The sequence below is a fragment of the Halichoeres trimaculatus genome, unplaced genomic scaffold (assembly GCF_033239565.1).
Source record: "Halichoeres trimaculatus isolate MK-OKI-2021-1 unplaced genomic scaffold, fHalTri1.1 fHalTri1_scaffold_1, whole genome shotgun sequence".
In the NCBI taxonomy this organism is placed as follows: Eukaryota; Metazoa; Chordata; class Actinopteri; order Labriformes; family Labridae; genus Halichoeres; species Halichoeres trimaculatus.
The window spans coordinates 34944454-34954660 of record NW_027437179.1 but is presented as its reverse complement, the minus strand read 5'-3'; the positions used below and the strand labels follow the sequence as shown (position 1 = coordinate 34954660).

At 40.8% G+C, this 10207-nt stretch overlaps 2 protein-coding genes across 7 annotated transcripts in view; both read right to left on the bottom strand.

Moving 5' to 3' along the window:
* Positions 1–969, bottom strand: part of arhgef10la (Rho guanine nucleotide exchange factor (GEF) 10-like a) — a 212532-nt gene extending 211563 nt beyond the window's left edge. For both annotated transcript variants that reach the window (XM_074665406.1, XM_074665415.1), the window contains exon 1: positions 321–969. The gene's annotated coding sequence lies outside the window, so the exon portion shown is untranslated. The remainder of the gene's footprint in view (positions 1–320) is intronic.
* A 4964-nt stretch (positions 970–5933) lies between these two features.
* Positions 5934–10207, bottom strand: part of chd5 (chromodomain helicase DNA binding protein 5) — a 61598-nt gene continuing 57324 nt past the window's right edge. For 3 of the 5 annotated variants that reach the window (XM_074663641.1, XM_074663550.1, XM_074663467.1), the window contains exons 35-41: positions 9662–9770; positions 9332–9464; positions 8495–8690; positions 8042–8205; positions 7117–7243; positions 6359–6427; positions 5934–6118 (exon numbers count right to left, since the gene is read on the bottom strand). In XM_074663641.1, the coding sequence (XP_074519742.1) occupies positions 5991–6118; positions 6359–6427; positions 7117–7243; positions 8042–8205; positions 8495–8690; positions 9332–9464; positions 9662–9770 (926 nt within the window). In that variant the 3' untranslated portion in view covers positions 5934–5990. The remainder of the gene's footprint in view (positions 6119–6358; positions 6428–7116; positions 7244–8041; positions 8206–8494; positions 8691–9331; positions 9465–9661; positions 9771–10207) is intronic. The other 2 variants (XM_074663797.1, XM_074663722.1) reach the window with 1 other exon arrangement.

The window sequence follows — 10207 nt, the reverse complement described above, 5'->3', positions numbered from 1 at the left end:
AGGCCTCACGCTTCTTTAGCCGGCTGGCTCAGGTCTAATCGTCCATGATGGTGTGTGCTCTGCCAAAAGGGCCACACGGGTATCTCCTGTTTCCCATCCTCTCCTCCTTCAGCCATCCCTTGTCCTTGTTGAGCTGTCCGACTGAGGCAGAAACCGGCACTCCCACCAACCCCCCATACTCCACTCCATCAGTGGACAAAGCTGCTGTCTCTGCAACATGCTAACTGAGCTTAGAGAGAGGAAGGAAGAAAGGGGAGAGGGAAGACAGGAAGGAAAGAGGGGAAAGTGTTTCCAGGACAACAAACATAAACGCCTCTCACCTCCTTGTCCTCAGTAGTGTGTCCTCCGAGAAGCTTCAGGCACTCCCTGGTGACCCTTTAATCCTCCCATAAACTCTCAGTTTTTACCACGCAGCCGGCTCCAGCTCAGTCATCTTTATAGTCTCCTGCGAGGGCTGCAAGTGGTTGAAACAGATTGGAATTCTCCTGAGCTGTTTACTTTCCCACAACTTCTCCTGCTGCACCGTGTGCACTGGCAGCTCTGGATGAGGTAACCCTCTTCACTCCCTCCCTTTTTTCTCCCAGCCTCTCTGCTCCTCTGGTCGTGTTCCTCCCTCTGTCTCCCCCCCTGCTCTGTCCCTCTCTTTTTTAACACGGGTCCTTTCACCCCCTCAGCCCCTCCACTCTCATTCTGTCTTTTTCTTTTCTGTTTCCTCCCCTCTCTCCCAGACCCCTGCTGCTGCCCAGACAAGCAGCACAAAGCAGGGTGAGGGCTCTCACATGCAGCCGGCCAATGGCAGAGTGACAAAATCAAGCGTGCAGCCAATGGGAAGCGAAGGGAGAGTTGTTTGTACCAATCAGGGGAGATTATGAGGGAAAAGTGGGCTGAACAGAAGGAATTAGGGGTAACGCTGCCTGAGAACACTTCCGTGTGGGGCTGAACTTGTCGGTTCATGCTGCACTTGAGTCAGCTGGGTGAATTTCTCAATAGAGGCTGAGACTTTAACAGGTAACGTGGGAACTGATTCTTGTTGAGTAACACAAAGGAGACTTAAAAGAAGACCAGGAAATACAAAGTAAAGGGATAGCTGCCCATATGAAAAACAACAACTCACAACATGTTGGGCATTAAAAACAGACACTGACCACGGTGTGTGGAGCTTTTATGAAAAAGGTTGTTTTTTTTATATTGGTAATGTATGATGGTATATTGTATTCACTTAAAAAATGTCTTTACAACATAACTATCACATAAAAACAGGAATTCATTTATTTTAAAAATTCCTGTTTTTATAGGATACTATCTCATAAAAATATAATTTCCCATGATGCTCTGCTGTATGACTCGATGCTGCAGGGTCAATACATGTCAGGTTGGCTTTTTAATGTATTTCAGATAACACTAACATGTTTCACGTTTCTTCATCCAGATGACAATCGAAGATTTTCAGGAATTACTTTACTTTTCAGATTTTGTTTTTTATACTATCAAAAATCAAAAAAATAAAATGTTAGAGATACTTTCTAATAAAAACAGAAAATTCTAAAATTAATGTCTGCTTTTACAAGATATTATCTCATAAAAAGAGGAAAATCAAAATAAATTATTCTCTTTGTACAAGATAGTATCTCATAAAATCATGAAATAAAAAAAAAAAAGTTTTTATGAGAAAGATAAGTCGTAAAAACAAGAGGATTTTTTTAATTTTTTTTTTTTGGGTGAATACAGTATGACACCGTAGGAATGCGTTTTATTTTTATTTTTTTTTTCAACTAGGGAGTTTCAGTTGGTAAATGAATAATTATCCACACAAAAAACCTTGCACTGCAGTAAAAATGGGACTTGAGAGAAAATACTTAACTGTACCTTAACTTACATGCACTTTGCAACATTAAACATTACCAATCAATACAAGTATATGTATTTGAATTCATAGTTATGTTTTGTTTGGCTTAATGGTTTGAAAATATGATATTTAGTATTTTCATTGTATCATGATTACAAAAAATAATAACATGCAGATTAAAAAATGTGCCATTCTTCAAAGTTGCAGAAGTTAAATTATGTAATTCATCTCCTTTTAATTACACTTCTTAGCCCAAAGATTGTTTAGTTACAGAGGCTAAACTCCTCAACATTAAACTGTTGCATATGTCTCATTTGAAGGGCTATTTATGATCTTTAAAGGCCATGTGAGCACCTTTAAATGGACTCACTTCATACATGTGCCTTGTCATGACCCAAGGATAAAATAAAATGTTCAGGTGAGAATTGGTAAATTTGTTGAATGTCTTTGCACATGATGGCTTGTCCTTCTTGCTGATCCTTGAGCAGGGTTAGCAAAATACTGATTTTTCTACTGAAGTCTAGTCTTAGATAATAAAAAAAGGCTTTGGCAGGTAAAAGAGCAAAAATGTTTATGATCAGGATTTAATGTTTCTGTTCAGTGCCAACAAGTCATTGACTGCTCTGTGAATGGCTTCTGTTCAATCTGCTATTTTTATCCCTCGCTGACTGCTCCAGTGTCTCTATTTCTGCCTCTAATCACATTTAGAGTATTGCAGCCTGCTGCAGATTGTGACGTTAGATGCCAGGATATGCAACACAGTGAGCCCAAGGCGACATATGAGGTCAAGTCACTGAGGTCAGTGTCTTGAGTTAAGTCTAAGGTGCTTTGAATCAGCATTGAAGTATTTATATGCATGCTTTTTTCAGACTTAAAGGTAAAAACACTCAACTGATGTTACTGTTGTCCAGAAGATTTATTAAAACACATTGAACAAATACACAGAATACAAATAAAAAGATGACAATTCACTTGTTCATTCAATTGCTATACAGCACAAATATCAGAACCATAACACTGCTTGGAGCTCATTGTCTGTAAATGCTAGATACACTACACCGCCTCCTCAAAGTGAAGCATGACACTCAACGCTTCACATGCTGTGCATTCGCTGCAACAAAGGTGCCTTTTATCAGGGTCTTTTGGTAGCTTTTGAAGCCATGTTAATAAGCATGTACATACATTGTTAACATATTTATAATATTAGACTGAAGCCTTTTTTTTCTTACAGACGTTACATTCATACAGACTTCAGTTTGATTGCATTTCTTTTGGAGTTTTTTTTGTTTTTGCCGTCATCACTCCAAAGGGAAAGGACATGATTTTGATTGATGAGCACATACAGTGCACACTGCAGTTCTATGGCAACACCATCCAGCAGACATTCATCGATTTTCAGATTGATACATTAATCTGTTCGAGATGGACTCATCTGAAAAATCCTTCAAGTATTTACATGTTTCTGAGGTTCTATCTGTCAAGCAACCTAAAACACATCATGGTCAAGTAATTCATGGTGAAACGTGGAACAAAATAGCATTGATTCAACATCTGATATGATGGACCCCAAGGTTCATCTTGTGGTTTGTTCAAATCCTGATTATCCGCAAAGAAGTTTTAGCTCGAAATGGGGGAAAGAGTAAGAAAACACTCAGCAACGCTGTACAATTCAAATTAGCCCAATCACAGTCTTCAGCCCAACAAAGTCAAATACTTGCGGCACCAATGGCACCAACAATCATAAAAACAAACAAGTAATGCCACTGGCCTTTGGGAAGAAACATAAAGAAAGACAAATACATTTCAAAGCAAAATGCACTTTTAGTCCAAACATTCAAGCAAAGCCTTCATCAAAAAGGAAATGTAGAAAGCCTGCACTTCAAAAAGATTGTTTTAGATAGTGGACAGTCACTTTAGCACAATTAGTAGCAAATGGATTGGACAAGATGTGTAGCTATACCATGCTAACGTTCGTTCACACCAGGTACAGCAACAGTCAGTAACACACCTTTAAGAAAACCAAACATAAATAGAAGCAAGGGCGTCATCCAAAGAGTTGAGTTGAGATGTTTTTAAATGATGGTCCTTGGAAGCTGATGTACAGCAGGTGTTATCAAAATCAAGTTTAGGCTGCAACACAACCAAGTCACAGAATTCACCCAGCTGCATTTTTTCCCTGATGTCAAGCTCTGAAGTGGGAAGTGTAAATGCTGATCTGATGTTGGATTTTTGCATCTTAGGTTTCAGATTACAGTTGAAATGTGACAGATGGTGTAAATTTCATAGCTTCTGAATTTAAAAGTAGATGTAGAGGAAGATACACTCACACTAACATAAGCGTGTGAGTGAAATAATTTGCTCATGTGATATAATTGACCACAGTCTGCGAAGGTTAACGACCTGGCCTCTGAGACAGTTGAAAAAGGCAGAGTTGTTCGTCATCTTCAATGGATTGATTGTGTTAAATATCAATTGTTTTCCTGTCAAGTTTGAATTAATATGCAGGAGATGTGTGCTTATATTTCAGAATACATTTCAAATTGCATTTTATTAGCTAACCATTTCAAAGCTAGCATTAGCATTTGATAAGTACATTTTAAGCATTTTTCCTTTTTTTTCAGGTTCATGTTTGTCTGAGATATCTTAGCTATCATTGCTGATAAAAGCTAATAGCTGTAAATAAGTTTCTGTAAAATGGAAATAGGTTACAGATTTTGCTCTTCATGGGAAATTAAATAAGTTTTTTCTAAATTTTCTTATTTATGAAGTACAAATTATTCCCTGTTTGAAATTTGGCCTTAAAGTTATTACTAAAGCATTTGTGCTCCCGGCATGACATCAGTGAAAAGAAAGCTGCTATGTGAATGTGATACATTTGAGGAAACACTGCATCAAAGATCATCTTTTGAAATGGCACCAATGAACCACTTAGTTTAGCATAACATAAAAGAGAAAGCAAACAAAAGCCATTTTGAGACAAAACTAGACTTAAAGTGAGATTGCGCCCAAAGCACATGTGTTCTTATTCAGTCCTAACAATGACAGGGAGCTGGGAAAATCCCTGTGATGTAAGTAAGAGGAGTTAAATGCCGCCCTTCACTCAGGCTGCTCATAGTTAGCTCCGTCTGTGGATGTAGACCAGATGAGTTCCCGTTTATAGTGCACTCCCACCGGTCCTGGGTTAAGCTCTACAGCCACTACTAACATTCAGATATAGTAAGAATCACAAATACTGTACCGTACACAGTAATACTCAGTCTTCTCTTGAAATGTGTTAAAAATCACTTCTGCAGCTTCTTTTTCTTCGCTTGATCTTCGCTGATTTCTTCATTGTTTGTGTACATATTTTCACTAAGATTAGACCTATGTGAGGTAAAATAAACAGCAGTCTCTGAATATATACAGTACAAGAAGCCAGCCCTCTCAGGTATCTGCAGTCAAATGTGTCTGCATGTGGTGCAGGATCACTTTCTCCAAATGACCAGCGGGTGGCAGTCTTTAGAGGATTCAGACAGACTGTGTCCATTACTGCATACATGATCATCGTATCTGATGCTGTCAAACCAATAATTTATCCACTGGTTACTACATGAATGATAAAAACACACTTAAAGGAACAATATTGGCCCTCAAACTATCAAACTGTGACTGAAATTGTCCTTTATCCTCTCCTCTTCACTGATGGGCACAGTCACAGTGTAGTGAAGATGACAAAAAGGGGCGCACAGAATGAAAAAAGTAGAAGCCGGCACCGACAAAGCACACAGTCGTAGATCAGAATGAGCCCCAGTCATGAGCATCAGACCTTCAGTCAGGCCAACTTCCTTGAGTTTCACCTTGTAGTGCAGGGCTGAAAAAAAATCCTCTGCTTCATTTTCTCCCCTAATCCTCTTCTCTCTGCCACAAAAAGCTAACATCTACTGAAATACCTCTAAAGAGTCCTTGAAAGATAAAAGTGCAATTGTTAAGATAGATACATCTGCATTAATCAAAAAGTTAATCATCTTATCCGCAGACAGAGAGCTTGATTTTGAAGAGTTAAAGTCAGAAGCAAATGGCAGCTGTCATCCGTACATCCGTACATCCGTACATCCGTACCATCCCAAAAGGTTTTCTGATCTCAGGTCAGCATTTGAGAACTGATCTAGTCTTCAATACAGATGACATCACTAGGTTTCCCTGACTTGAGATCAGGAGTGGCCACGTCTCTCAGGGAGTCGAGTGACTTCTTGTCCAGATGGCTTGTGGGAGGTGGAGGGCCGTTAGAGGACACTACAGAGGAAGACATTTCAGAATTTAGGCGCTCATTTTATAAAAAAATGAAAGTGGCTTGTGTTCATGATGTTACAGAAGTGTTTTCTTGATGGACGGCAAGCATAGATACAGTCGGCATCCCAGAAAACTTCACATCCGATTCGCGCTGCAGGGGAAAACAACCACTTGCCACAATGTGTGCCCTTCTGCATGATACATGTACTAAAAAAATCTGAATTTAAAGTTTTATTTACTAACCAAAGTTCAGAGCTGAGGGGGAGAACACTGTGGCTGCAAGCCATCCGGCGGGAGGACCAGCTTGGTCGCCTGTGGGATCATAAATTCCAAACATGTGTATGTCTGTAGTTAGCACTTCAGTCACTTTAATGTTATATTCACCTCATCCAAACAGTGTAAGATTTTTTTCAGGGATAGTATTAATGTTGAAATGATAGAAGGCAAATGAACAGTGTAAAAGGCTTTTTGAAGCTGCTCTGTGTGTTGACATTAACCATCAGGTAGGAGGTACCAAATGTTATCTGTAAGTGGGATCATTCATCCAGTGTTTTACAACATATCTGGTCCCGTTCTGTGTAGTTTATACAAGTCTCATTCTTTGTCAGTTGTTTAAGACTCATTTATATCAGTCATAATAGCTTGTTGGTGTTAGCATCAGCGTTTTAAAAATCCACATCTTTGCAGTGTTGCAAACTATGGGAAAAGACTGTTTCCCCCACGAGGATGCCCAGCCCCCAACTGTGACGCGATGCCGACTGTATCTATACTTTGGTATGAGATACAACGTGATATGTGACGCTCACATGCTGTTTTGACAGAGCATGTGTTCAGTTAATGGAAATGCCTTCTTGTGTACTTCTACTCTGTTTAAGTGACAAGGCAGCAACAGAAAAATATCAGTGATTAATGTCTTTACAATGCTTAAGCAACAGTTTTCTAGTCACTACTTTTAAAAGACATGTTTCTGTATCATTTGAGTGGAAACACTGGACTCTCACCGCTGACGTAGGGCCCCAGAGGCATCTGACTGTAGTTGACCATCGGCTGTCCACCTGGTCCTCTGAATCCTCCTCCAAAGCTGCTGCTGTACATCTGAGAGCAGCCGAACCCACCCTGACTGAAAGGCTGACAAACAAACAAGGAGCTGTGATCAGTGAGTGTGTGGATTTTACACCTTTACACCTTTCCTTTGCGGAATAATGACAAATTAACTATGCAGGTTTGAACCCTTTTGAGCTCATTGAGGAGACTTTTCTTCCTGTGGTTGGGAAGTAAGCAAACATAAAAAAACAAAGGTTTGCAAGTCGTATTGCTGACTGTTTCCCTGGTTACAGAAAGAGTTGGTATGGCAACCGAAAAAAGCACAGACAGAGCACATGAGCGATCACACTGCTGAGCTGAAATAATCTCTTGTATAACTGAGAATTAAACACACAGCCAGCTCTCTGGAACAGGAGAAGATGAAAGGAACGAGACAATACAGCCTTTGTTGAATCTCTCGGGACCAAAACGTGGAGAAAAAGTGGAGAAAGTAAACAACGTGCAGGTGATTCTTTTTTATTTTATACACCTGGGGAAGCCTGGCCACGGGGGATTTGAGCGTTTGAGTCTCCACGGGTTTTTGAAGGAGTAATGTGATGCTGAGTCGTGCCGCAGAACACTTCAAAGTTTTTATTTCTTGCACAGGCCTGCAGCACATTTTATGAGTCTGTTTCCTCCCTACGATGAGCAATGCGCCTTGACTGCAGATTGTAACCACTCAAGTCCAACCAGTCCAAAAAAAGGGACTAATTCTTAGCAAAACAAGTTTTATAAGACTTTAATTTGTGGGATAGTAAAACAGAGGAGTGGCTTGTTAAGAAGTTATTTTTCCCACTATTTATTCTTGAGCCTGAACTTCTTACCCATCCTGTCCTGTCTCACCTGCTGCGGTGGCGGCTCACTCCCTCGGCTGGTGAGGCGGCTGAGGATGCTCCGCTCGGACATCTGCAGGCGAGCCGACACCGGAGGGATCCTGGAAAGCATGTTTGGCAGCCGGGTCACATCGGCTTTCATGTCGCTCAGGAGTTCCTCCAGCTGGTTCAGCACTGTAGAAATATGAGAAAGCACACACACTTTGAGTTTAATCTATTGGCTCAATCAATGGATCCAACGCAAATGTTACTAATGTACCAAAGGCATTTTCCACACTGGAGGTTAAAAATCTTTTCCTGTGTCATTCCAGCAAATGGAAAGGCTCAAAAATACAAATATGACCCAAAGTGAGTCATCCTTCTTTGAAGAATTCTGTGCAGGGTTATTTCCTGGGTTTACCAGCTTTTGGCAAATAAGAGAAATTCTGACACTACACTGGTTGCTATTTTAGAGACTGCAGACCTTTGTGCAGCACAGCGTTTGCAGGCTTGTTCCCAGCCAGAGACTCTTTGGACAGGTGCTGGTGGGACTCTGCCAGACATTCCACCTCAGTGAAGCGAGTGTTGAGAGCCATGGCCGGGTGACTCGGGTCCTGGGTCATGTTCAGGTACGCCGCTCGCCTCAGCTGCTCCTCGATCACCAAGGCCTGCTCCAACAACTATGGAGAAACAGGTCAGTGAAGCAAAGAGACAAAGACACAGTCTCAGTTGCATGAAATCTTTATAACCCCAGATAAGACTTAGATATTATTCACACCACTGGCTGAACAGATGATGTGTCTGAACCATTTCCTGTTAATGCCCAAAAGCCCCCAGCACAGTGACTCTGTATGGAGCCAGAGTCTGCAGAGCAAGGCTCGACTGGTGGAGCTGCAGATACTGTGTCCTGCCTTTTTTTTGATCATCAAACATCACATTTCACCCTCTGGAAAAGCAGCAAACATCCCTGCTAGGTAGTGTAGTCGCCAGCAAAACATATTAATGTACAGCTTGATGATTCTTGTGTCAGTGCTTGTTTCGTTTTCTGTACAGGAGCTACTTTTCTCTTCACTCTCATTCACAGCACTTTAACCTGCTTTGTGGCATCAAAGAAATAATAAAAGCTTTATTCATTAGAATAAAAATAAAAACCCCAACATGAAATAAGAAACCATGGTTGAGGAAAATTTGGGCACATTTTTATTTTTAAATTTGAGGAAACAAGCTTTAAGACTTGTTTTGCAGCCAGTCAGTAGGGGGAGCTCACAAGTCTCCAAGCTTTCTCTACAAATGATTGAAATCTATAAAGTTTTCAAATTACCTTAAAGCGGCGTGCCAAAAACTTGTTCTTCATCTCCAGGTAGTTTCCTTTGTGTATCTCAGTCTTGAAGGGCTCGTTGAGGATAGCATAACGTGGGTCATTCTGAATGTCCTGCCAGCGAGCGTAGCCATGTCTGAGGTCGATTCCCGGTCAAAGAAAAACAAACAGCAGCACTGAACCTCATAAAAGCCTCCAAACAAAGACAGCAACAGTTCAACATCTCTGCTTACAGTTTGTAAATATCAGCCCTTCAACTGCAGCTCCCTCAGGTCAGAAGTAATTACATTACTTATCCAGATGCTGGGCTCACACACGGAGGGGAAAGGATACGTTACGATGCCAGCCAACAGCCAGTAGTCATGGCGGCGGTGCCAGATGTCATGCATCTTTCCAGACGACAGTGCTGCTCGCTCCTCAGTTTGCCAGAGGGTGTGTAACTCTGAGAGTGAAGACAGAAACAAAAAAGTGATCCTCAAGACATTTCCAACTTCTAATGAGATGAGAGCAAATTAACAACACAAACGTTTGTCAGGACAAATTAAAAGTGGTTTCATTTTGGAAACTAAGTTAATATCCTGTAGAGACAGAAGAGCAGGGGTTCCCAATCTCAAGTAGTGCCAGTGACCCCCTGCAGTGAGAATGCACTAAGAGGCCAATCAACAACCAGAAAAACAACAAATAAATTGAAAAAGGCCTGAGATACTTTATTTACCTGATGAGTAGAAAATTGGACTGTATTTTTGGTTCAATTTTGAGAACAATGGATACAATATTCACTTGTAAATAGTTTTTGACTTGAGACAGGATTTCCCCCACACCCCTCTATCTGTGTTTCTTGACCCCCAAGGGATTATTGACCACCACTTTTGAAACCAC